Source organism: Amblyraja radiata, chromosome 9 (assembly GCF_010909765.2).
Source record: "Amblyraja radiata isolate CabotCenter1 chromosome 9, sAmbRad1.1.pri, whole genome shotgun sequence".
Taxonomy (NCBI): domain Eukaryota; kingdom Metazoa; phylum Chordata; class Chondrichthyes; order Rajiformes; family Rajidae; genus Amblyraja; species Amblyraja radiata.
In genome coordinates this window covers 31,628,258-31,653,590 of record NC_045964.1, presented here as the reverse complement: position 1 = coordinate 31,653,590, position 25,333 = coordinate 31,628,258, and the positions used below count along the sequence as shown (strand labels likewise).

Sequence of the window (25,333 nt, the reverse complement as noted above, 5' to 3'; positions counted from 1 at the left end):
AAGTCGCATACTAGCCTAACTTATAATTGCATCAACAATTTTTCAGTTTCAGTGTTATGTCTGAACAAATAGTGAACATATCTAACACACAATTACTCAGGTTGAAGGAGGCAACCCACCATAGCTACTCAAGGCCAATTAGAAAGGGAATAACTTAAAAAACCCCACAGAATAACTTTAAAAAAAAACCCTCATCACAACAGGGCTATATTTCCGAAGTAATGTAACGATACAAAGCACGTTACAAATTCTTTTTTTAAGGACCTGACTAAAACAGTTATTTTTGGAAGTGTAGTCATTTTTGTAAAGTTGAAATGCAACAGTTGTCTTTCTTTGTGTAATTGATGTGATGATTAGAGATTTTTTTCCCCCTCAGCAAAGCAAATCAGTATTGATGAAGGTACTAAAACAGGTATCCTTTATATATGCACATGATAAGTGCCAAATGTCTGCATCAAGCTTGGGTCAAGAACACATTACTCATTCTTTCTTAATACTGTGGGTGCTGCACTTCCAGTTTACTTTCTGCTCAGTATTTAGCATTATTAGATGGCCACGTGAGTGGGTCTACCTTGAGCAATTTAACATAGGGTCAGCACAGTGGTAGAGTTGCTGCCTCACAGTGCCAAAGACCCGGGTTCGACACTGCAGGTGCTGTCTGTACGGAGTTTGTACGTTCTCCCTATGACCGCGTGGGTTTCCTCCGGGGCACTCCGGTTTCCTCCCACATATCAAAGATGTGCAGGTTTGTTGGTTGATTGGCCTCTGTAAATTATCCCTAGTGTGTAGGACAGAACTAGTGTTGGTTGGTTAGTGTTGACTCAGTGACCATAAAGGGCCTGTTTCCATGCTGTATCTCTAAACTAAACTAATAACGACTAGTTGACAAAACGTATATTTATTAGGTGCGGCAGACAAGGTGCGCCAAAATGCAAGCTGGTTAAAAATACAAACATTAGGTTTGAATCTATTGACATATTTGGCCTTTTTTGACCCTCTACAAAAAAGGCCAGAGCAGACTCTTTTTCCTCAGAAGGCTCAAATCCTTCAATGTGTGTAATGAGATGCTGCACATGTTTTACAACACTGTGGTTGCAAGCGTTATTTTCTACGCTGTTGTCTGCTGGGGCAACAGCATTAGTGCAAAAAACAAGAAGAAGCTGGTCAAATTGGTTAAACGAGCTAGCTCAGTGCTGGAGGGGAGAGTAGACTCTGGGATGGATGTGCTTGAGAGGCGTATGAGGCACAAGGTGCAGGTCATCCTGAAAAACCCCGGGCATCCTCTCCATATAATTCTGGAGAGTCAAAAGAGCACTCGGAACAACAACCGGCTCCTCTCCCTGCCCTGTAGAACGGAGCGGTTCAGGAGATCCTTCACCCCTGCAGCCATTAGATTTTATAATTCGGCTGTAGGGGGATGCATTCTGCAATTTTTAATTTTTAACTGTTAATTATTGGTCTTTTTAAGTATTTATTGCTCTCAGGTAGTGTCCACATTGTATTCTATGTATTTTCTGTCTGCGTTCGTTTTGAATCTGTGGGTTTGTTGGTTGGGGGCTTCTGGACACCTGAATTTCCCTGAGGGGATCAATAAAGTATTTATTATTATTATTATTATTATTATTATTTCTGACTTGCTCAAGCTTCCATTGTGGAATTCTTTCAGTCAACCACTCGGTAGCAATTCCGCCTCAATAAAGTCTATCCTTTTCACGATGTTTTTGTCACTGGTTTTAACTTTCCCTCCTTCAGCTCTCTGCTAAGGTCCAAATCTGTCCTGCATTACGCCTCGGTAATTTTTAACTAAACCCACAGTAAACTGTTGTTACAGTGCCCACCAAATGTTTGGGACAAAGACCCATCATTTATTTATTTGCCTCTGTACTCCACAATTTGAGATTTGTAATAGAAATAAAAATCACATGTGGTTATAGTGCAATTGCCAGATTTTATTAAAGGCCATTTTTATACATTTTGGTTTCACCATGCAGAAATTACAGCTGTGTTTATACTTAGTCCCTCCATTTCAGGGCACCATAATGTTTGGGACACATGGCTTCACAAGTGTTTGTAAATGCTCAGGTGTGTTTAATTGACTCCTTAATGCAGATATAAGAGAGCTCTCAGCACCTAGTCTTTCCTCAGGTCTTTCCACCTTTGAAAACTTTTTGTGCTGTTTATCAACATGAGGACCAAAGTTGTGCCAATGAAAGTCAAAGAAGTGCAAAGACTGAGAAACAAGAATAAACTGTTAGAGACATCAGCCAAACCTTAGGCTTACCAAAATCAACTGTTTGGAACATTAAGAAGAAAGAGAACACTAGTGAGCTTACTAATCGCAAAGGGACTGGCAGACCAAGGAAGATCTCCACAGTTGATGACAGAAGAGTTCTCTCTATAATAAAGAAAAATCCCCAAACACCTGCCTGACATATCAGAAACATTTTTCAGGAATCAGGTGTGGATTTGTCAATGACCACTGTCTGCAGAAGACTTCATGAACAGAAATACAGAGGGTACACTGCAAGATGCATACCACTGGTTAGCCGCAAAATTAGGATGGCCTGGTTAGTTTGCCAAGAAGTACTTAAAAGAGCAACCAAAGTTCTGGAAAAAGGTCCTGTGGACAGATGAGTCGAAGATTAACATATATCACGTTGATGGTAAGAGCAAAGTATGGAGGAGAGAAGGAACTGCCCAAGATCCAAAGCATACCACCTCATCTGTGAAACACCGTGGTGGGGGTGCTATGGCCTGGGGATGTATGGCTGCTGAAGGTACTGGCTCACTTATCTTCATTGATAATACAACTGCTGATGGTAGTAGCATAATGAATTCTGAAGTGTAATAGACACATCCTATCTGCTCAAGGTTGAAACCTTCTGCGTCGTTTGGAGCTTCCCGACATCAGTCTCTATCTGAGACTGCGAACTACTCAATGGTGAATTACTCAAAGCGTCTAATTTGGAAATCCGCAGGCCAGCAAATGGCCTTTATTAAAATCTTTTTTGGCATAACTTTGGTCTTCATGTCAATAAACAGCAATAAAAGTATCTAAATGTGATGGAAAGACTGGACTAGGCACTGAGAGCTCTCTTATACCTGCATTAAGGAGGCGATTAAACAAACCTGTGAAGTCATGTGTCCCAAACATTATGGTGCCCTGAAATGGGGGGACTATGTATAAACACAGCTGTAATTTCTACATGGTGAAACCAAAATGTATAAAAATGGCCTTTATTAACATCTGACAATGTGCACTTTAACCACATGTGATTTTTTCTAATACAAATCTCAAATTGTGGAGTACAGAGGCAAATAAATAAATGACGGGTCTGTGTCCCAAATATTATGGAGGGCACTGTATTATGCTAGGAGCTTTCTGTAATATCATTACTTTGGATACAGCGCGGAAGCAGGAGCTTCGGCCCACTGAGTTCATGCCGACCAACGATTACCCACACTAGCACTATCCCACACACTTGGGACAATTTACAATGTTACTGAATCCAATTAGCCTATGTGATATTGTCATGCGATATTCAACAACTGTGTGCGAAGGCAAGTAAGACTAGTTTGCCAGCTTACATTAATTAAATTCATTTGCTTTGCTGATAGGAATAAAACTTTCTAACAGAAGCAATTAGAAACACAGATTTATCAGGTATACATTATGCATCATGTTTTGTTTAAAAAAAATAACCTTATTATTTGTGATGTAAACAGAAACAATGGAAAATTTCTTACCACTGCTACCATATCAGCTGCATTTCCTCGTGCGCATCGTATAATTGGAACAGCACCTAAATTGAAACACGCAAATTAATCTCTGAGCTTTTCAGAGCAGCAAAACCTCTTTTCGCACTTTTAACTGGGATCCTTGTTTGATTCCCCACCCCGCTGTGTTCATCAGCGACTCGTCAACCTAAATTTTATTTAATTTCAAATATATACTTCAGTCATAATACAGTAAATAAAATAATTATGTCTTTCTCCACATTCGGCATGCCGTCAGCTCAATGCATTATCTTAGATCGTGTCAAAGCTACTCATGTTTCCTCAATCAATGCACCTGTGAAATGTTTGTGATACTGTTAGAGAGGGAGCAGTGCCCCAATTCCATTGGCAGCAGGACACTAAACTGTGGTCCTTCCTTTCAGAGCATCTGCAGAGGCTGCCCAGTGCTTCAGTGCATGTCTCGACAGGTAATCCCACATGTGGACTATGCCAATTGGAAGTGTTTGCTTGCAGACCTCTTACGTCTGGGAAAAAAACAACATCGACAAATGTTGCCGACATTGTTGAAGGCACAGAGGCACAGCGGTAGAGATGCTGCCTTACAATGCCAGAGATCCACATTTGATCTTAACTCCGGGTGCTGTCTGCACAGAGATTGTATGTTCTCCCTGTGACTGTGGGTTTTCTCCAGATGCTTCGGGTTCCTCCCACACACCATTGACGTACAGGTTTGTAAGTCAATTGGTTTCGGAAAAATTGTAAAATGTTCCTAGTGTGTAGGATAGTGCTAATGCTAGTATATGGGACACCTGGTCGGCGCGGACATGGCGGGCCAAAGGGCCTGTATCCGTGCACTATCTCTAAAGTCTAATTGGCTTCTGTAAATTGTCCCTAGTGCGTAGGATTGAAATAGGGTATAGTTGATTTCTGGTCGGTGCAGTCTCGGTGGGTCGAAGGGCCTGATTCCACATTGTATCTCTAAACTAAACTAAAGTTCGAGTGGATCAAAGTGTATCTTTCAGCAAATTGATGATTTTCCAGCACCAGTTGATGTTCCTCTTAGTATGCATCCCTGGGAACAGCCCATAGTTCACAGCTGTTCATGGTGAATGTTGACAAGGACCATTTATCCTCTTCCAGATGATCTTGGTAAATACATAGTGGATCAGGAGGTAGGTGCTTATCTCACCAACATTGGAACCATCTTGAAGCTAGGCTGTGATAGGAATGAGAATCTGGTTTTGCGGGAAAGTACTGATGGAGGGCTCTTGCCAATGCCAGATAAACAAGGCCCAGGTGGTTGTTTAGGAGTTCTGGCAATGAGGCATTCTGCCAATTGACTTTGAGAGACTCCTCAGAAAACTGTACCAAAGGAACCAATGTCTCCTTCGCCTGCGGTTCCTCCAGCACATTCCAAGCTTTAGCATTGACTGATGGACTTTTGGTCAAAGTTTTTCCCAGAAGAAACTTTTGCATGAAGGACAGGCAACACAGCAAGATCCATGCGAATAGAACAATGCATGGCAAAGGCCATGTACATCCTTCATTACACTAGGGCAGGTACAACCTCAGCATAGTAATACTCAGTGTCTCTGTACTCTATGTGCAGTCACACGCAAAGGTGGTCATCACAATGATGGCTACGTTGGGCACATTTCTTTCCCTTTCTTTGAAAACATGCATCAATACCAATTATTGCATAAAGCATAGAACAGTAGAGCACATGAACGGGCCCTTCTTTACACGGTATCTTTACTTGGCTTCTTACCCACAACACTGTCCATGCAATTCGAAAGCCATTAGAAGGTGACTATTATACGTCACACTCAACCACCCACAGGAAGGAGATTTCTCAAAGTATTTGAGAAATATATAAGAGTGGATTTTCTTTAAAACGATTTAATTTTTCTGCTACCGTAAAAATGCTTGCAATAACAAATATAGGCAGTTGTCACACTGTACTCACCCATTGTAACAAAAAAACAGAAAAGGCTATCCACCAGAGTGTCCATAATTATTTCCATTTCTGTATCAGTGATATCAGGACGATTTATTGCTGAAATGAGATTGAAAGAAACAGGAAATTGTTTATCATATCAGACATGAATCAAAAGATCACAACACACTTTGCTATACAATATAAATAGCATTACTGAAATAGCATGGAAAATTGAAATTAAACCTAAATCTTAGCAAAACAACCCACTTCTGATACACATGTCAATTACCAAAATAAGGGATCGAAGACAGTACCATGATACGAGTTACGGTCCTTGTTTGGATTGCATAACACGAATGTCATTTTCCAAATATTGAAAAATAAGCCACAGGAAATTGTATATCGTCTCAGATGCGAATCAAAAGATTGCAATGCACTTTACCGTTGCTTAAGTTTGAAATGTAATCACGATTACATTGTTGAAAGTGTAGTGGAGGATATGTACATGCCCTCTTCTCCCCTCTCCCATCAGACAAGAGGTATAGCGGTATGAAAGCACATACCTCCAGATTCAGGGACAGTTTCTTCCCAGCTGTATCAGGCTATTCTACAGAACCATCCTATTACCAACTAGAGAGCAGTCTTGACCTTCCATCGACCTCATTGGAGACCCTCGAACTAACTTTTATTGGTCACCACTGGACTTTATTCCCTTATCCTGTATTTGTACACTGTGGACGGCTTGATTGTAAACATGTGTAGTCTTTTTGCTGACTGGAAAAAGCTTTTCACTGTACCTAGGTACACGTGACAATAATAAACTACACTAAGCTAGTTACTAGAAACAGCAATGAAATAATAATAAATGTTTCAGTAATGTCGACAAAATTATAAACATTGACAATGACACTAAGATATCTTCATCCAAAAGATAGACACAAAGTGCTGTTGTAACTCAGCGGGTCAGGCAGCATCTCTGGAGAAAAGGAATGGGTGATGTTTCAGGTTGGGACTCTGTAATACTGCCCCTGGATTTACATTTACACAAGTGATTCGTAGCTTCAGATTAAAACTGCACCCAAAATACATCATTATACAACATTATACAACATACCCTCAGTACTGCCCTGAAGTTTCCACCTGCATTGCTGTGCTCAGGTTCTTATAGCACAATTGATACACAAGAATTGAACTTATTTTCAGTTTTTAAAAATAGATTAAATTTATATACATTAGTTAGAAAAGAGCAAGCAGCACAGAAAAGTTAATAAGTAGGGCTTGATAGTTCAATTCTCATTTTTTTGTCCTGTTCAGGATTTTATTTACTACAAGCACAAAATCAATTTCAAAATTGTTGAAATGTATTTTCTTAGATTTTCAAAGAGTCAGCAATCTTTTTGATCCATTTAGGACTGGAATGTTGTAACATTATTTTTAAGCATTCAAAGACTAAGCATTATATTTGCAAAAATATTTCCTGTTTTCCTTTGAAATATATATTTTGAAATCTGGCAATGCACATTTGCTGATCAAATTTAATGCACAAATGCTTCATCAACAGTCAAGGCTTGGGCACATTTTCATGCTGTAATAATTTTTTTCCCCCAAAATTGAATTATATTTTAAAAGTTTAATTTAAATGTATTATTATTTGGAATTATTATTGAAAGCAGACTTAAATATGAACACAAAAAAAACATTTCTGGTGCACATATCAATCCAGAAATAAGGGACTGGAGGCAGTACCATGATATGAGATTAGCTCCTTGTTCTGATTGCACAATACGAACATGTCATCTTCCAAAGTGATAAAGTTTAAATACTGATCAAATAACTGCAAAAATAAGCAAAACAGAAAAGAATTACAACATCACATAATGATTAATTCATTCATTTATTCATTCATAAAATCCATCAACAAATACTAGAGATTTTAAAGTTAAATAAGAATCTCTAAAATATTGCTAATATTTTTTTGATATGAAGGTAAATAACAAATGCTAGCATTTCAGCCAAAGTAATAGAATATTGTTAACTATGAAAGTCCAGGTGTCAAATCGGCTTGGTGTGAACATGAAACATGTGAAGCAACTTTAATTGTTAGCAGAAATTCAGCAGTATCGAATAATATTCATAATCTTCATCATGCATCCATTTAATCTTAAAAACTGTATTAGAATTGGGTTTGGTCATTTTAAACTGATAACACCGTGCACATTGACAGTAAGTTATATCCATGCATGTGCAGCAAAGAAAGTTATCATTTTGAGTGACATCTACTTTTAACATTTCAGGGCAATAGACGATTCATGGTGTTGAACATTTAGTTTAGAGAAACAGAGTTCCTGCCGAGCATCAATCAACCGTTCACAATAGTTTTACATTAGCCGACTTTCCCATCCACTCCCTACACACTAGGGGCAATTTACAGAGGCCAATTAACCTGCACATCTATGGGATGTGGGAGGAAACTGAAACACCTAGAGGAAACCTTTGTGACCACAAGGAGAATGTGCAAACTCTGTAAAGACAGCATCCAAGGTCAAGATCGAACCCGGATCTCTGGTGCTGTGAGGCAGCAGCTCTACCAGCTGCACCACTGTGCCATCCCTCAAGGATAAACATAAGACTTAGTTTAGTTTAGTTCAGTGATACAGCGTGGAAATGGGCCCTTCAGCCCATGCCGACCAATGATTCCCCCGTACTCTAATTCTAGCCTACACACTGGGGATAATTTACAAAAGCAAATTAACCTACAAGCCTGCATGTCTTTGGGATGTGGGAGGAAACCAGAGCACCCAGAGAAAACCCATAGAGAGAATGCACAAACTAGGTACAAACAACCCTGTTAGTCAGGATCGAGCCCGAGTCTCTGGCGCTGCAAGGCAGCAACTCTACCGCTGCGCAACGGTTTAGCTGTACGGCAAATATATGTAGAGCTAAGCACATATCAGACAGATGTGAACGGGCAATTTTAAAAGCAAAAGTGGCAGGAAAAGTAAACATTGCATTTAGGCAAAGTTACTTCTTAACTTCCAGCGCAGAAAAAAGATCAGAACAAAGTACGAATTCCTGAGTGAATAATATAAACTGACCTTGGCAACTTGGGCTACTGCATTTGTACTGAGAGCCGCACTGGCAATGTCTTCAAGTTTACTTCTTGAAATAGCTGAGATGAAGTTTAAGTAATAGGACTCATAGAGCTGGTTCCGAAGATCCTACGAAATAATTAAGCACAAAATTAGCATTCTGTTAAGAAAATTAAATGGAAAAATTAAAATATTTAAATAACAATGTAAAATTCTTAACACCTTTCCACATCCGATGCATAAAAGTTGCTTTAATTAATAAATTGTGCATTACCTGGCATACTCTGTCAACATTTTCTTCGGTTGGCATTACAAAATAAATTGCTGGAACATCTGGAATAGGATCTCTGTCAGAGTGCAATAGCCTGAAAATTTTAACTCCAATTTAAAATAAAGTAAACACAACAGTGTAATGCTATACTTATTGATACAGGGAAAGGCATAATCTCTCAAAAATAAACCACAACAAAACGAATATTTGAATCATACACATGAGAGAATTACCTTTTCAGAGTAAAATTTATGGCTTGTGTTCTTTGAGGATTATAAAAATAATGCTAAATGAAAAGCCTAACAATAATGATTATGTACGATGCTCCATAATGTTTGGGACAAAGACCCATCATTTATTTATTTGCCTCTGTACTCCACAATTTGAGATTTGTAATCGAAAAAAAATCACATGTGGTTAAAGTGCACATTATCAGATTTTATTAAAGGCCATTTTTATACATTTTGGTTTCACCCTGTAGAAATTACAGCCACGTTTACACAGTCCCCCCATTTCAAGGCACCATAATGTTTGGAACACATGGCTTCACAGGTGTGTTTAATTGCCTCCTCAATGCAGGTATAAGAGAGCTCTCAGCACCTAGTCCAGTCTTTCCATCACATTTAGATACTTTTATTGCTGTTTATTGACATGAAGACCAAAGTTGTGCCAACGAAAGTCAAAGAAGCCATTATGAGACTGAGAAACAAGAATAAAACTGTTAGAGACGTCAGCCATACCTTAGGCTTACCAAAATCAACTGCATGGAACATCATTAAGAAGAAAGAGAGCACTGGTGAGCTTACTAATCGCAAAGGGACTGGCAGGCCAAGGAAGACCTCCACAACTAATGACAGAAGAATTCTCTCTATAATAAAGAAAAATCCCCAAACAGCAACCGATGGTGTCCATAAATCGCAGACATCAAGCAGTCATTGCATGCAAAGGATATGCAACAAAATACTAAACATGTCTACTTTCATTTAGATGACATTGCTGTGTCCCAAACATTATGGTGCCTTAAAATGGGGGGACTATCTGTAAACACTGCTGTAATTTCTACTTGGTGAAACCAAAATGTATAAAAATTGCCTTTATTAAAATCTGACAATGTGCACTTTAACCACATGCGATTTTTTTCTATTACAAATCTCGAATTGTGGAGTACAGAGGCAAATAAATAAATGATGGGACTTTGTCCCAAACATTATGGAAGGCACTGGTAGTTGTTTATGAGTGAGTATGATAGATAGACACTTAGAGTACATATACTTCAGTGACTCAACGATTCAATTACATGAGAGATAGGGGTAGCAGCGAGGCACAGTGGTAGAGTTGCTGCCTTCCAGTGCCAGAGGTCTGGATTTGATCCTGCCTACGGGTGCTGTTTGTATGGAGTTTACACGTTCTCCCTGTGTCTGTGCGGGTTTACTTCAAGTGCTCAGGTTTCCCCCCACATCTCAAAGATGCGCGGGTTTGTAGGTTAATTGGTTTCTATAAATTGTCCATAGTGTATGGGATAGAACTAGTGTATGGGGATCGTTAGTCGGTGTGGACAAGGTGAGCCGAAGGGTCTGTCTCAAACTAAACTAAACTGTGTATCAAATTTTAATACTTGCTTACATTTGGTTCACAACCCAGAAACTGAATACAGCTTTGCCATTAACATACATCAAATTAAGAAGGAATGTAAAGCATGTCTACTAATTTTAGTATTACAGTCTAGTGCTTAATGAAAAGTGAATCTGGATGATGTAAACAGAATTTTGATATTCTTAATTTCCATAAACATTTTTGGAACCTGCAAAACTGATGAACAGTTAATTTTTAGATCATTGATAACTTGCATTACAATCTACTAGCAAAACAAATTGACCCGACATGGACACTGCTTATTAATTTTAAATATCTGCGGGGAATTAAAGACTTTCTTAAAACATGTCATACATCATTATTGTCTATTTTATAATACAGATGCCCAAGATTAAATTTATCTTACAGGTGCAAAGTGATGCCCAAGTCTCTCAACTCTTTCACAGATAGCAATGGTGAAATGATGTCCTGACCAAATCGATCATAAATCAGAATCTGCAGTAGAAACAATAAGAATTATGGCTAAAAGAATACCTCTATTATGGAAAGAAATTACAGCAGTGTTTACACATAGTCAGTCCCCCCCCCCCCCCCTCATTTCAGAATATCTCTACTTTCTATTAATACTTATATGAACACAAATTATTGCAGAGGTTGCGAATTTGAAAACAAAATGCACAAAAACAGATAAAGCATCATCTGTGAAAACATAAACAGTTAATGTATCAGACCAAATGGTGGTACTGTGGCACAGCAGTAGTTGCTGCCTTAGAGCGCCAGAGACCCGGGATCAATCCCAACTACGGATACCGTCTGTATGAAATTCGTATGTTCTCCCCTTGGCCTAAACAAAGAACTGGTAAAAGATAAAATGTTTTATGATGCAAAGAAAGGTGGAAAGAATAGATCTGAAACAGTGAGAAATCTGAAATGGCTAGATGGATAATAATACAAAGCAAAGGGGAATTATTTGGTCGTAAACGTACAATGACAGCAGCAGAATTGTCTCAATTACTGAAGGATAGTCCAGAAGGATGTAGTGCACTTGATTGAAGAGTAAGGCATTGATCTGGAGATTATATTGCATAATTTTAAATAACAGATGACTAGAGGTTCAGGTCCATGCTTATGCATTAGTATGTCCAGATCTATCACCATAATGGTTTCCATCCCATCACAGATCTTTGCTTTGGTCTTCAGCTCCCATCTCTACTTTCAATGAATGCTAAAATTTGCTTGATCTTTAACATTTTCTAGTCCTAACAATGATCACCAATCCAAAATATGAACTCAGTTTTTCTTCCAGATGCTCTTTGCCTGCTGAGTATGCCCTGCACTTCCAGCTTGTATTCATTAACATTAATCCCAAGTGTTAGAAGCTTGAATATTGGTAGATAGACACAAAGTGCTAGAGTAACTCAACGGGCCAGACAGCATCTCTGGAGAAAAAGGATGGGTGATGTTTCGGGTCGGGACAGTTTCTGCCCCATTGTCAACAAATATGTATAAATACCCCCAAATATTTATTTTTCTCATCACCAAAGAAAATGACATGTTAATCCATTGTGATAGTTTAAACAGTTACAAGTGCAGACAACATTAATTAAATAGGCTAATATGTGCAACAGTTTTTGTCACAGCTGCATAGTTTGAATCTTTTGTTTCTCTAATAATGCAATGTAGTTTGAAAATGTAATTTGAAAATGCAATTTGAAAATGCAATATTTTAAAATCTTCACTTAAGAGCTTTAGTGTTGAGGATATTTTATATTTGATTACATTTACCAGCAATCTAGATACACAAAGATTCCCTCACCTTCCATACTGGTTCAGTGGTGCTGTTTTTAACTGGAATGATATTGAAGTTTAACATTCGTTTCAGAGCAGCTGTAACATAAAAGAAAAATATCCACCGAAACATGAAAGCTATCATTAAAACCCAAACAATTTCAATCAAATGCATTTCTACAGTATTAACCATCACATTTTGCATTGTTATGTTTAAAATAAACAGTGGGAAGAAATTCCACAAAATTCTTGGAAAGTTCCTCATTATATAAGAGCCTGTGTAGTAAGAAACTGCAGATTCTGGTTTATACCGAAGACGACACAGAGTGCTGGAGTAACTCAGCGGATCACGCAAAAAGGAATAGGTGACATTTTGGGTCGGAACATCAGTTCTTCAGACTGAAGGTAGAGGGGGGCAGGGAGGGGAACCTGAAGTAGGAAAAGGCCAGAACAAATTAGGGCCAGCAACTTCTATGAGAACAGCATTATCGTGCAAAAAGATGCATCTATCAACAAACATTTATTCCAGGAATACGTCAATCCTCTGCCTTTATTGTGCAATTGTTTAATCTCAAATGAGAAAACTGACACGCAACGTATGATTTAGAACGTAAGAAATTCTAGCTCTTATAGGCAAGGCTATTTCCTTACCAGTACTTACTTTTATCATTATACCTTTAGCTATTTCTAAACCTACCTTTTTTCCTTCAATGTATTTAATTTTAATAGGCTGTGGGCCGAGCATCGAAAATGTGTCGAGAATTTAACTTTCGTGACCCATGTCTGGGAACTACTTGAAATTTTGCGCAGATTTAGATAAAATATAATTGAGAAGGAAATCATAATTCGTCAGTGCCAAAAGTTGCACATTAATGAATTAAGCTAATTAGAAAATGAGATTGAAAAAGTAAGCTCCATCTAGTGTTCAATGCTCATATTACTCCATGGGGAGCCTAATTCTGATTCTGTGCTGCTGCCTTTTAAACCATATCAAGTCAAGTCAAGTCAAGAGAGTTTATTGTCATGTGTCCCAGATAGGACAATAAAATTCTTGCTTGCTGCAGCACAACAGAGTATTGTAAGCATAAATACAGAACAGTTCAGTGTGTCTATATAGCATAGACCAGATATATAAACAGAAATAAACAGATAAAGTGCAATAGGCTGATATATTTCAAAGTTTGTTTGATGGTGAGTTTAATAGCTTGATGGCTGTGGGGAAGTAGCTGTTCCTGAACCTGGATGTACCAGATTTCAGGCTCCTGTAGGTTCTACCTGATGGCAGTGGAGAGATGAGTGTGTGGCCAGGATGGTGTGGGTCCTTCATAATGTTGGCAGCCTTTTTGAGGCAGCGACTGCGATAGATCCCTTCGATGGTGGGGAGGTCAGAGCCGATGATGGACTGGGCAGTGGTCACAACTTTGTGCATTCTTTTCCACTCCTGGAACTCAAATTGCCGAACCAAGCCACAATGCAACCAGTCAGCATGCTCTCTACTGTGCACCTGTAGAAGTTCGAGAGAGTCCTCTTTGAAATACTGACTCTCCGTAATATTCTTAGGAAGTAGAGGCACTGATGTGCTTTCTTTATAATTGCATCAGTGTGCTGGGACCAGGAAAGATCTTTGGAAATATGCATGCCCAGGAATTTGAAGTTTTTGATCCTTTCCACCATCGTCCCGTTGATATAAATGGGATTGTGAGACCCTATCCTACCCCTTCCAAAGTCCACAATCAGTTCCTTGGTTTTGCTGGTGTTGAGAGCCAAGTTATTGTGCTGGCACCATTTGGTCAATCGGTCGATCTCACTTCTATACTCTGACTCGTCACCATCAGTGATTCATCCCACAACAGTGGTGTCGTCGGCGAACTTGATGATGGAGTTCGCACTATGTCCGGCTACACAGTCATGAGTATAGAGTGAGTAAAGCAAGGGGATGAGCACGCAGCCTTGAGGTGCTCCCGTGCTGATTGTTTCAAGGATGACACATTTCCACCAATACGGACAGACTGTGGTCTGTAGATGAGGAAGTCGAGGATCCAATTGCATATAATAATATATGTGTGTGTGTGTGTGTGTGTGTGTGTGTGTGTATATATAATATATATGACGTGAATATGACTGTAATTATATATAATTATATAATATAATATAATTGAGAGTATGTATTTTGTATGAGACTGCCGCAGAGGTCCGGCTCCTGAACCAGCCTAATTAATGGGTGAAGGCAGTTTCTGTGGGCTCCCCCTTTTACTGAACCCCACTGATTGCGGGTCATGGCCATAGCGGGACTGGGGCAGTGCCAGGCTGTGGGAAGGCTAAGGCATCTTCCTCAGGGGCTATGAAACTTAACCGAGTCATACAGGCCCCTTTGGCCCAACTTGCCCACACCAGCCAACATGTCCCAGCTACACTAATTCCACCTGCCAGCGTTTATCTCCTATCCCTCTAAACCTGTCCCATACATGTACATGTCTAATTGTTTCTTAATTGTTGCATTAGTCCCTGCTTCAACTACCTCCTCTGGCTGCTTGTTCCACACACCCACCACCCTTTGTGTGAACAGGTTACCACTCAGATTCATGTTACCTTAAACCTATGACTTCCCCCTTTACCTTAAACCTATGTCCTCTGGTCCTCGATTCCCCTACTCTGGGCAAGGGCCTGTGCATTTACTCGATCTATTCCTCTCATGATTTCTATAAGATCACCCCTCATCCTCCTGCACTCCAAGGAATAGTCCCAGCCTGCTCAACCTTGCCTTAGAGCTCAAACCCTCGAGTCCTGACAACATCTTCATAATCTCTGTGCCCTTTCCAACTTGACAATATCTTTCCTGTAACATGGTGCCCCAAAATTAACGCAATACTCCAAATGTGGCCTCACCAATTACTTATATAACTGCAGCTTGAACTCCCAACTTTTATACTCAATACTCTGACTTGCCAAAAGCCTTTTTAATGACCCTATCTACATGTGACGCCATCTTCAAGGAACTATGTACCTGTACTCCTAGATCCCTCTGCTCTGCACCATTCCTCAGAGCCCCACCATTTACTGTGTCAGTCCTGCCCATGTGAGCCTTTCTGAAATGCAACACCTCACATTTCTCGGTATTAAATTCCATCAACCATTCCTCAGCCCACCGATCAAGATCCTGCTGCAATTTTTCACAACCATCTTCATTATCTGCAATACCACCCACTTTTGTATCATCAGCAAACTTGCTAATCTTGCCACTTAAGTTCTCATCCAAATCATTGATATAGATAACAAACAGTAATGGGCTCAGCACAAAACCCTGAGGCCAACCACTTGTCACAGACCTCACTGTTCCTAATCAGCCCATGCCTGTATGCATGTATATCTTATCCTTCAGAATACTCTCTAGTAACTTTCCAACTATAGATGTTTAGCTCACTGGCCTATAGTTCCCAGCCTTTTCCATACAGCTCTTCTTGAATAGAGGCACAACATTTGCCATCCTCCAGTCTTCCAGCACCTCTCCTGTATTTAATGACAATCCTTCGCTTTTAACCAGGGCTCCCGCAATTTCCTCTCTGGTGTCCCAGAGTTCTCGGATATATAAGTAAGTAAGTAAGTTTATTGGCCAAGTATTCACATACAAGGAATATACATACAACAAAATACCAGATCAAAGGGAGGCTACAGATTTTTGGCTGTTGAGTAGAGCAACTACTCGTGGATAAAAACTGTTTTCATGTCTGGCTATGGCAGCTTTGACAATCTGGAGTTGCCTTCCAGAGGGAAGTGATTCAAAGATTTTGTGGCCAGGGTGAGAGGGGTCAGAGATGATCTTGCCCGCTCGCTTCCTGGCCCTTGCAGTGTACAGTTAGTTCATCAATGGAGGGAAGGTTGCAGCCAATAACCTTCTCTGCTGATCGGATGATTCGCTGCAGCCTCCAGGTGTCATGCTTGGTGACTGAGCCAAACCAGACCATGATGGAGAAGGTGAGAACAGACTCTACGATGGCCGCGTAGAATTGGACCATCATTGCCTGTGGCAGATTGTGCTTCCTCAGCTGCCGTAGGAAGTACATCCTAAGTTGTGCATTTTTGACTGTGGAGTCGATGGTCGCACCCCACTTAAGGACCTTGGAGATGATTGTTCCCAGGAACTTAAAAGACTGCATAGATGTGACTGTGGTGTTGATGATGAGTGGGATGAGGGGAGGGGGGTCTCTCCTAAAGTCTACAATCAATTCCACTGTCTTAAGAGCATTGACCGCTAGGTTGTTGCTACGACACCAGGACGCCAGCTGTGACACTTCCTATCTGTAGGCAGATTCTTCCCCATCCTGGATCAGTCCAATCAGAGTTGTGTCGTCCGCAAACTTGAGAAGCTTGACAGAGGTGTCTGTGGAGGTGCAGTCGTTGGTGTAGAGAGAGTAGAGGAGAGGAGAGAGTACGCAGCCTTGCGATGGTCCTATGCTGAGCGTTTGCAGGTCCGAGATGTGCTTTCCCAGCCTCACATGCTGCTTCCTGTCTGTCAGGAAGTTGGTGATCCACTGACAGAGGGGTTCAGGCACAGTCAACTCGGAAAGTTTTGAGTGTAGTAGCTCTGGCACAATGGTGTTGAATGCAGAGCTAAAATCAACAAACAGGATCCTCGCATAGGTCCCCTGGCGGTCTAGGTGCTGTAGGATGAAGTGCAGGCCCAGGTTGACTGCATCATCCACAGATCTATTGACCCGATATGCAAACTGCAGAGGGTCTAGCAGGGAGTTTGCGATATTTTTCAGCTTGGCCAGCACAAGCCTTTCGAGTATCTTCATGACTACAGAGGTCAGTGCGACAGGCCTGTACTCATTAAGACAAGTAATCCTTGCCTTTTTGGGTACAGGGACAATAGTGGAGACTTTGAAGCAGGCAGGGACAGTACATGTCTGCAGGGACTGGTTAAAAATGTCTGTATAGATGTTGGCACAGAGCTTAAGAATAGAGGGAGAAACACTGTCAGGTCCTGGAGATTTCCGGCTCTTTTGTCCTCTGAAAAGCCTTTCCAGCTCCTCTATTTTTATTGTTGATATTGGATAAGTTATGTTGTGCAGCAGAGAGGGTGTGGGTGATTGGGTGTGAAGTGGTGATTGGAGGGGGGTGGGTGTAGAAATGCCCAGACTTTGCAGATGAGGCCAGGGTGTGAGTGTGTGTGAAGTGCTGGTTGGGGTGCGAAATTGTCCATTCTTTTCATACTGGAGTCTTGCCTTAAGTAGGTGTGAAGTGGTGAATGGGAAGGAGAGAGTGCAGGGTCCATTCTTTGTAGACTGGGGTCTGGCTGTGTTGGTTGGGGAGGGGTATCTGATTGGGCCCTGGAGTTTTGTCTACCTTCATACACGATAGGATCTTCAGCACTTCTTCGACTGTAATACTGACTGCCCTCAAGATATTTCCATTGACTGCCCCTAGATCCTCCGTCCTCCTGTCTTTCTCCTCGGTAAAAATGGAGGAGAAATACTAATTGAGGACCTTGACCATCTCCTGTGGCTCCACACAGAGTAGACTGCTTTGATTCTTGAGGGGTCCCACTCTCTCTCTCTCTCTCTCTAGTTACCCTTTTTCCATTTATGTACATTAAATCTCTTGGGATTATCCTTAATGTTATAACCCAAAAACAAGAATTCGTAAGTCGATAGCACATCCCTTAAAAGTAGTAAGAGAGCTACTGTGATAATTAATGAGCGGAACATTTAACGGAGGGATACCTCCATTGGTAAAGGGGATATTAAAATTATACCAAATCTAGTTCGAAGGGTTCTGACTCGAAACATCACCTATGCATGTTCTGCAGAGATGCTACCAGACCTGCTGAGTTACTGCAGCATTTTGTCACCAGCATCAGCAGTTCCAGTCTCCGGTTTGCTTCCAGTTCCTCGTGCTGGCGAGAGCAGGAACAGGGAGATACGGGACCTGAACGTGTGGCTGAGGAACTGGTGCACGGGGCAGGGATTTAGATTCTTAGATCACTGGGATCTGTTTTGGGGTAAGGGGGAACTGTACAAAAGGGACGGATTGCATCTTAACAGGTGTGGGACCAGCATTCTGGCAGGCAGGTTTGCCACTGCTACACGGGTGGTTTTAAACTGAATAAGGGGGGTGGGGTGTCGAATGGGATAGTGGAGGATGGAGTTAAAGGGAAAGGGTTTCTTAAATGTGTGAGCGTAGAGACAGAGGGGTGTAAAATGAGGGTAGAAGCAATAGGTAGCAAGGTGAAAAGTAAAAGTGGCAGGCAGACAAAACCAGGGCAAAAATCAAAAAGGGCCACTTTTCAACATAATTGTATAAGGGGTAAGAGTGTTGTAAAAACAAGCCTGAAGGCTTTGTGTCTCAATGCAAGGAGCATTCGTAATAAGGTGGATGAGTTGAATGTGCAGATAGCTATTAATGACTATGATATAGTTGGGATCACGGAGACATGGCTCCAGGGTGACCAAGGCTGGGAGCTGAACATCCAGGGATATTCAATATTCAGGAGGGATAGAGAGAAAGGAAAAGGAGGTGGGGTAGCGTTGCTGATTAGAGAGGAGATTAACGCAATGGAAAGGAAGGACATTAGTTTGGAGGATGTGGAATCGGTATGGGTAGAGCTGCGAAACACTAAGGGGCAGAAAACGCTGGTGGGTGTTGTGTACAGGCCACCTAACAGTAGTAGTGAAGTTGGAGATGGTATCAAACAGGAAATTAGAAATGCGTGCGACAAAGGCAAAACCGTTATAATGGGTGACTTCAATCTACATATAGATTGGGTGAATCAAATTGGGTGCTGAGGAAGAGGATTTCTTGGAATGTATGCGGGATAGTTATCTAAATCAACATGTAGAGGAACCAACGACAGAGCAGGCTATTTTAGACTGGGTATTGAGTAATGAGGAAGGGTTAGTTAGCAGTCTTGTTGCACGTGCCCCCTTGGGCAAGAGTGACCATAATATGGTTGAGTTCTTCATTAGGATGGAGAGGGACATTGTTAATTCAGAAACAATGGTTCTGAACTTAAAGATAGGTAACTTTGAGGGTATGAGACGTGAATTGGCCAAGATTGACTGGCAATTAATTCTAAAAGGGTTGACGGTGGATATGCAATGGAAGACATTTAAAGACTGCATGGATGAACTACAAAAATTGTTCATCCCAGTTTGGCAAAAGAATAAATCAGGGAAGGTAGTACATCCGTGGATAACAAGGGAAATCAGGGATAGTATCAAAGTGAAGGATGATGCGTACAAATTAGCCAGAAAAAGCAGCATACCGGAGGACTGGGAGAAATTCAGAGACCAGCAGAGGAGGACAAAGGGCTTAATTAGGAAAGGAAAAATAGATTATGAAAGAAAACTGGCAGGGAACATAAAAACTGACTGCAAAAGTTTTTATAGATATGTAAAAAGAAAGAGATTAGTTAAAACAAATGTAGGTCCCTTGCAGTCAGAAACAGGTGAGTTGATCATGGGGAACAAGGATATGGCGGACCAATTGAATAACTACTTTGGTTCCGTCTTCACTAAGGAAGACATAAATAATCTGCCGGAAATAGCAGGGGACCGCGGGTCAAAGGAGTTGGAGGAATTGAGTGCAATCCAGGTTAGCCGGGAAGTGGTGTTGGGTAAATTGAATGGATTAAAGGCCGATAAATCCCCAGGGCCAGATAGGCTGCATCCCAGAGTACTTAAGGAAGTAGCTCCAGAAATAGTGGATGCATTAGTAATAATCTTTCAAAACTCTTTAGATTCTGGAGTAGTTCCTGAGGATTGGTGGGTAGCAAACGTAACCCCACTTTTTAAGAAGGGAGGGAGAGAGAAAACGGGGAATTACAGACCAGTTAGTCTAACATCGGTAGTGGGGAAACTACTAGAGTCAGTTATTAAAGATGGGATAGCAGCACATTTGGAAAGTGGTGAAATCATTGGACAAAGTCAGCATGGATTTACAAAAAGTAAATCATGTCTGACGAATCTTATAGAATTTTTCGAGGATGTAACTAGTAGCGTGGATAGGGGAGAACCAGTGGATGTGGTGTATCTGGACTTCCAGAAGGCTTTCGACAAGGTCCCACATAAGAGATTAGTATACAAACTTAAAGCACACGGCATTGGGGGTTCAGTATTGATGTGGATAGAGAACTGGCTGGCAAACAGGAAGCAAAGAGTAGGAGTAAACGGGTCCTTTTCACAATGGCAGGCAGTGACTAGTGGGGTACCGCAAGGCTCAGTGCTGGGACCCCAGCTATTTACAATATATATTAATGATCTGGATGAGGGAATTGAAGGCAATGTCTCCAAGTTTGCGGATGACACTAAGCTGGGGGGCAGTGTTAGCTGTGAGGAGGATGCTAGGAGACTGCAAGGTGACTTGAATAGGCTGGGTGAGTGGGCAAATGTTTGGCAGATGCAGTATAATGTGGATAAATGTGAGGTTATCCATTTTGGTGGCAAAAACAGGAAAGCAGACTATTATCTAAATGGTGGCCGACTAGGAAAAGGGGAGATGCAGCGAGACCTGGGTGTCATGGTACACCAGTCATTGAAAGTAGGCATGCAGGTGCAGCAGGCAGTGAAGAAAGCGAATGGTATGTTAGCTTTTATAGCAAAAGGATTTGAGTATAGGAGCAGGGAGGTTCTACTGCAGTTGTACAGGGTCTTGGTGAGACCACACCTGGAGTATTGAGTACAGTTTTGGTCTCCAAATCTGAGGAAGGACATTATTGCCCTAGAGGGAGTGCAGAGAAGGTTCACCAGACTGATTCCTGGGATGTCAGGACTGTCTTATGAAGAAAGACTGGATAGACTTGGTTTATACTCTCTAGAATTTAGGAGATTGAGAGGGGATCTTATAGAAACTTATAAAATTCTTAAGGGGTTGGACAGGCTAGATGCAGGAAGATTGCTCCCGATGTTGGGGAAGTCCAGGACAAGGGGTCACAGCTTAAGGATAAGGGGGAAATCCTTTAAAACCGAGATGAGAAGAACTTTTTTCACACAGAGAGTGGTGAATCTCTGGAACTCTCTGCCACAGAGGGTAGTCGAGGCCAGTTCATTGGCTATATTTAAGAGGGAGTTAGATGTGGCCCTTGTGGCTAAGGGGATCAGAGGGTATGGAGAGAAGGCGGGTACGGGATACTGAGTTGGATGATCAGCCATGATCATATTGAATGGCGGTGCAGGCTCGAAGGGCCGAATGGCCTACTCCTGCACCTAATTTCTATGTTTCTATGTTTCTACAAGCACCAGTATGAAATCTAACCCTGCATCAGAGACCAGGAGCTGTAGCTTGATTGGGCAGTCCTATATCAAAGTTTAAACAAATTAAAACTCATGTAGCCGTTTTTGCAAGAAGGGCCCTGACCAGAAATATCACCAATCCATGTTCTGCTGAGATGCAGCCTGGCCAGCTGAGTTATTCCAACGCTGTGTCTTATGTTTACAAACAAGCAAATGGGCAGCACAGTGACACAAAGGTAGAGTTGCTGCCTTACAGCGCCAGATACCCGGGGTCAATCCTGTTTCCACGCTATATCTTTAAACTAAACTAAAAGCATCTGCAGTTCCTTGTTTCTCCAATCTAGTTTATTGCAGGAACATTATTAGATACAGGGGCGGCTCAATATTGGCATATGCAACAGGTGGACAAAGCATATTCTACATAGGGACTATGTGAAACTGTAGAAACTGCAGATGTCAGATCTAGAGTGTTTTATTGTCATATGTCCTTCCAAAAAGAACAATGAAATTCTCACTTGCAGCATCACAAAAGAATATGTAAATATGATGTAGGAAAGAACTGCAGATGCTTGTTTAAATCGAAGGTAGACACAAAATGCAGGAGTAACTCAGCGGGACAGGCAGCATCTCTAGAGAGAAGGTAGTGGGTAATCTTTTGGGTCGAGACCCTTCTTCAGACTGATCAGAGTAAATATGGTGAACACAAAATGCTGGAGTAACTCAACAGGACAGGCAGCATCTCTGGAGAGAAGGAACGGTCGACGTTTCAGGTCGAGACACTTCTTCAGACCTGAAACGTCGCCCGTTCCTTCTCTCCAGAGATGCTGCCTGTCCTGCTGAGTTACTCCAGCATTTTGTGTCTACCTTCGATTTAAACCAGCATCTGCAGTTCTTTCTTACACATAGAATAAATATGGTAATCTGTATGCAATATCATCAACGAAAAAATAAAGTTCAGTATATATATATTTTGTAAATATACATACACACAAAAGGGCACAAAATGTTGGAGTAACTCAGCAGGTCAGGCAGCATCTCTGGAGAACACGGATACGTGATGTTTCAGATGATGACCATTCTTCAGAATACGTGAAACGATTGTGTTTTGTGTTTTTCCCGGCGCCACATAAACACCGACGTTCAAGGGGAAGCCACACCACGTCCTGGAGAATGATTGTCTTCACAGACAAGTCACTGCAACCAGTGGAGCCATTTAAAGACGCGGTGGGAGTCACCGCCAACCCCGCTTGGCGAATGCGGCAGCCGGGCCGGGCCTCGGAGCCGCAGACACAAACACAGCAAACTCCGCGCCGTGTCATCCCCGTCCCCCTCAGCCCGATTGTCTGCGCCACCTGTCAGCGCGGCCCAGATGGGTGCAACCGGCGCGTTTGTCGACGCCGTTGAGCGTCTACTCACCGATCTGCTTCTCCCGCACGGACGCCGCCATCTTGCCTCCAGGTCCCCGTCTGACGCGGTCAGGGATGACGTGGCAGCCGCCGGCACCAACTCCTCGCACCGCCGCAATGATCCTAATAGCTGCGCCCTTGCGCTACCACCACCACCAGAAAATAGATACAAAAATACTGGAGTAACGTAACGGGACAGGCGGCATCTATCTCTAGAGCGCAGGAATGGGATGATGCTTGCGGTCGAGATCCCTCTTTGGAAAGTGAACCAAATGTCACACACGTGACCAGATGTCATCACAAAGTATACATTTAAAAAAATTCTGGAAGAGATTAATCTTATTCATTGTTACTTCCCTACCTACAGAACTATAATGCATGTCTGCTAAATATCCGAACATTCTTGCTTTTTAAAATTAAGAGTTTGTATAATGCTTCCGTGTGATGTCACACACGTGCCAGTCATATTTTACCTGATCCTAAACAAACATTGTCAGCAATAACATTTAAAAAATTCACTTGATAAACTGAAAAAAATATGAATCATATATATATAGTACAAGACAATATACCTGTAATGCTTTCAGAATTAGAAAAGATGTATTCCACAATTTTTCATCTTTTTGGTCACACACGTGACTAACAGTGTGTGTGTGTGTGTGTGTGTGTGTGTGTGTGTGTGTGTGTGTGTGTGTGTGTGTGTGTGTGTGTGTGTGTGTGTGTGTGTGTGTGTGTGTGTGTGTGTGTGTGTGTGTGGCTTTATACAAATTTTCTACTTTCATGTCAAATATCAGCAGTATTTTGCTTCTTCACTAAGCAAGATTGGCTAATTGGCCTAGTTGATTCTGACGTCTTGATTGCTTTTCATAGGAGAAAAGGATTATTAGATAAAACACAAAGTGCTGCATCTGCTGAGGTTGCCAGCACAGCTGTCTTCTATCCTATTTAAATATTGAGGGGAGAGCTGATAGAAGTATATTAAATTATGAAAGGCATAGACAGGGTAGACATTCAAAACATTTCAACTAGGATATGGAAAAAATCAAATAGTGATGCAGTGATAGAGTTGCTGCCTAACAGTGCCAAAGCCCAAATGCAACAAAGGTACTTTGTAGTTTAGTTGGTGTCCAGTGTCTAGATGGTTCTAACCTCTATCCCTAACCCCCCCCCCACCAATTAGTTTGAAGAAGGCTCCCAACCTGAAATGTCAACAAGGACATGGCAGACCAATTGAATAACAATTGAGTCTGAAGAAGGGTTTCGGCCCGAAACGTCGCATATTTCCTTCGCTCCATAGATGCTGCTGCACCCGCTGAGTTCCTCCAGCAATTTTGTGTACCAATTGAATAACTACTTTGGTTCTGTCTTCACTAAGGAAGACATAAGTAATCTGCCGGAAATAGCAGGGGACCAGGGGTCAAATTAGATGGAGGAACTGAGTGAAATCCAGGTTAGCCGGGAAGTGGTGTTAGGTAAATTGAATGGATTAAAGGCCGATAAATCCCCTGGGCCAGATAGGCTGCATCCCAGAGTACCTAAGGAAGTAGCCCCAGAAATAGGGGATGCATTAGTGATAATTTTTCAAAACTCTTTAGATTCTGGAGTAGTTCCTGAGGATTGGAGGGTAGCTAATGTAACCCCACTTTTTAAAAAGGGAGGGAGAGAGAAAACAGGGAATTACAGACCAGTTAGTCTAATGTCAGTAGTGGGGAAACTGCTAGAATCAGTTATTAAAGATGGGATAGCAGCACATTTGGAAAGTGTGAAATCATTGGACAAAGTCAGCATGGATTTATGAAAGGTAAATCATGTCTGACGAATCTTATAGAATTTTTCGAGGATGTAACTAGTAGAGTGGATAAGGGAGAACCAGTGGATGTGTTATATCTGGACTTTCAGAAGGCTTTCGACAAGGCCCCACATAAGAGATTAGTATACAAACTTAAAGCACACGGTATTGGGGGTTCAGTATTGATGTGGATAGAGAACTGACTGGCAGACAGGAAGCAAAGAGTAGGAGTAAACGGGTCCTTTTCACAATGGCAGGCAGTGACTAGTGGGGTATCGCAATGCTCAGTGCTGGGACCCCAGCTATTTACGATATATATTAATGATTTGGACGAGGGAATTGAATGCAACATCTCCAAGTTTGCGGATGACACGAAGCTGGGGGGCAGTGTTAGCTGTGTGGAGGATGCTAGGAGGCTGCAAGGTGACTTGGATAGGCTGGGTGAGTGGGCAAATGCATGGCAGATGCAGTATAATGTGGATAAATGTGA

General features: G+C 41.5%; 1 protein-coding gene across 2 annotated transcripts in view; it reads right to left on the bottom strand.

The window, feature by feature from the left end:
• Positions 1-23,179, bottom strand: part of scfd1 (sec1 family domain containing 1) — a 128,568-nt gene extending 105,389 nt beyond the window's left edge. Inside the window, exons 1-8 of one of the 2 annotated variants that reach the window (XM_033026988.1) lie at positions 23,065-23,179; positions 12,447-12,517; positions 11,037-11,125; positions 9,041-9,131; positions 8,773-8,895; positions 7,424-7,511; positions 5,705-5,794; positions 3,748-3,803 (exon numbers count right to left, since the gene is read on the bottom strand). In XM_033026988.1, the coding sequence (XP_032882879.1) occupies positions 3,748-3,803; positions 5,705-5,794; positions 7,424-7,511; positions 8,773-8,895; positions 9,041-9,131; positions 11,037-11,125; positions 12,447-12,517; positions 23,065-23,095 (639 nt within the window). In that variant the 5' untranslated portion in view covers positions 23,096-23,179. The remainder of the gene's footprint in view (positions 1-3,747; positions 3,804-5,704; positions 5,795-7,423; positions 7,512-8,772; positions 8,896-9,040; positions 9,132-11,036; positions 11,126-12,446; positions 12,518-23,064) is intronic. The other variant, XM_033026989.1, reaches the window with a different exon arrangement.
• Between the last annotated feature and the right edge of the window lie 2,154 nt (positions 23,180-25,333).